The sequence below is a fragment of the Seriola dumerili genome, unplaced genomic scaffold (assembly GCF_002260705.1).
Source record: "Seriola dumerili isolate Sdu_G_001 unplaced genomic scaffold, Sdu_1.0 BDQW01033074.1, whole genome shotgun sequence".
Taxonomy (NCBI): domain Eukaryota; kingdom Metazoa; phylum Chordata; class Actinopteri; order Carangiformes; family Carangidae; genus Seriola; species Seriola dumerili.
This window is the reverse complement of record NW_019207329.1, coordinates 1-1,552: the sequence shown is the minus strand read 5'-3', so window position 1 is coordinate 1,552 and position 1,552 is coordinate 1. Positions and strand designations below refer to the sequence as shown.

Here is a 1,552-nt window from a genome sequence, read left to right as displayed (position 1 = left end):
TTTTTTTTTTTTTAATTAGGAATATAGACTTGTGTGGGCCACACGATGGATAGGATGAAAGTTTCTTTAATTAGATATTGATTGTAAAATTGATACTGAACTGGCAGTTAATGAATTGACTGTACTGAAATAAACAGGTCCCAGGGAGGGGAGCCGCAGAATAAGAGCGGTAACCAACCTTCAGATTCACGGAGTCCTTCCAGAGGGAGGTGTCCAGAGAAAACGAAGCCATGCCTATGCTGTTCGTAGTGAGGGTCGCGTTTTGTGACTCGCCAGCAAGCAGGTACACTGGCTCGTTGGCGACAGGTTTATTGTCTGGACCGACCACTTTCACCTGCAGACAAGTCAGAAAGTAGAAGCTAACCGACAGCACGCTTTCAAGATGTATCAAGACATCAAGGTCGTCATTAGGTTTAAAGCTAAAAGGGTTTGTTTCCCTCTGGGAGCGTGAGACGTCTTATGTGCAAAGGTGACAGAGGCCTGAAGGTGGCACAAGAGGAAAAGCTAATAAAGCGTCTGATATTTGAAGGGTTCATCCTCTGGTGAGCACGGAAGCAATCAGTTTTGTCTGTCTGTCTGTTATTGATATAAATACTGATCTTGACATTTCATATGCACAACTGTAAAATTGTCCCGTTGGCAACACTCGAAGTAGGGTCGTTTAAGTTATTAAAATCAACCTCTGGGGACAACGATTATTCACATCAAATGTCATGGTTATCTGACTATTAACTGTCAAACTACCTTGTTATAGGTGTTGTTAAGAATAAATTTTGATGTGCTGGTGGCGCTGGAATTAAGGTTAAGTGTCACCAAAAACACAAGGATTCATCTTCTGGGGACCCTAAATAACCACACATTACTTCATGGAGATATTTTGACCACCCAAGTAAATTCAGGAGTAAAAGTCCTGTTCCTTTTCTTCACAGATGACCTGGATGACCATGAAACTCTCCCACTAAACCGTAAACCGAAGCATTTCAGGGAGAAACATTCAATCAGCAAGCTTAAACTCAAGTCATGAGATCACAACGATCAATAGGATTAAACCTGTGGGGACCCTGAATGTTATGGGAGTCAGTCCAATATTTGTTGATATATTTTCTAAAGTAGTGAGGCAACCAACCGACATTGAACATGACGATTTTTAACAACGCCACTATAGCATGGATGAAAATAAACATTTATCTGTGCAGTGGGTTATAGCTCCCGCACTGATTACCTTCCCCTCAAAGGGAATGCCAGGTTTGTACGCTGCAGGTACGTCCTCGAAGGTGACGGTTCTGATGTGGCTGCTGAAGCTGGTCCGCCCGCTGCCTTTGAGAACGACCCCTAGATGGTAATAAACAAAGAGATCACAGCTCATCAGAAACTGCGGCTGATCACTCAACGATCAGTATCTGGCATCCGGTCGACCTACCTGTGCCATACTCTTCTATTTCAGCGTTCACATCAAAACTGTCATCGTACATGCTCTTGTTGAGGGAGAACTCGGTCATGTTCATAATTTGTGAAGCACAACCAGTTTTATCCGTCTGGAAGATAATAACAA

General features: G+C 42.9%; 1 protein-coding gene across 1 annotated transcript; it reads right to left on the bottom strand.

The window, feature by feature from the left end:
• Window positions 1-178: 178 nt before the first annotated feature.
• LOC111240295 (alpha-2-macroglobulin-P-like) lies at window positions 179-1,529 on the bottom strand (the record flags this gene model as incomplete). The annotated part of the gene is made up of 3 exons (XM_022770246.1): window positions 1,421-1,529; window positions 1,223-1,332; window positions 179-334 (listed from the first exon to the last, which is right to left on the bottom strand). Coding segments are annotated over exons 1-3 (351 nt in total), but the record flags the coding sequence as incomplete, so codon positions are not given.
• Window positions 1,530-1,552: the final 23 nt, after the last annotated feature.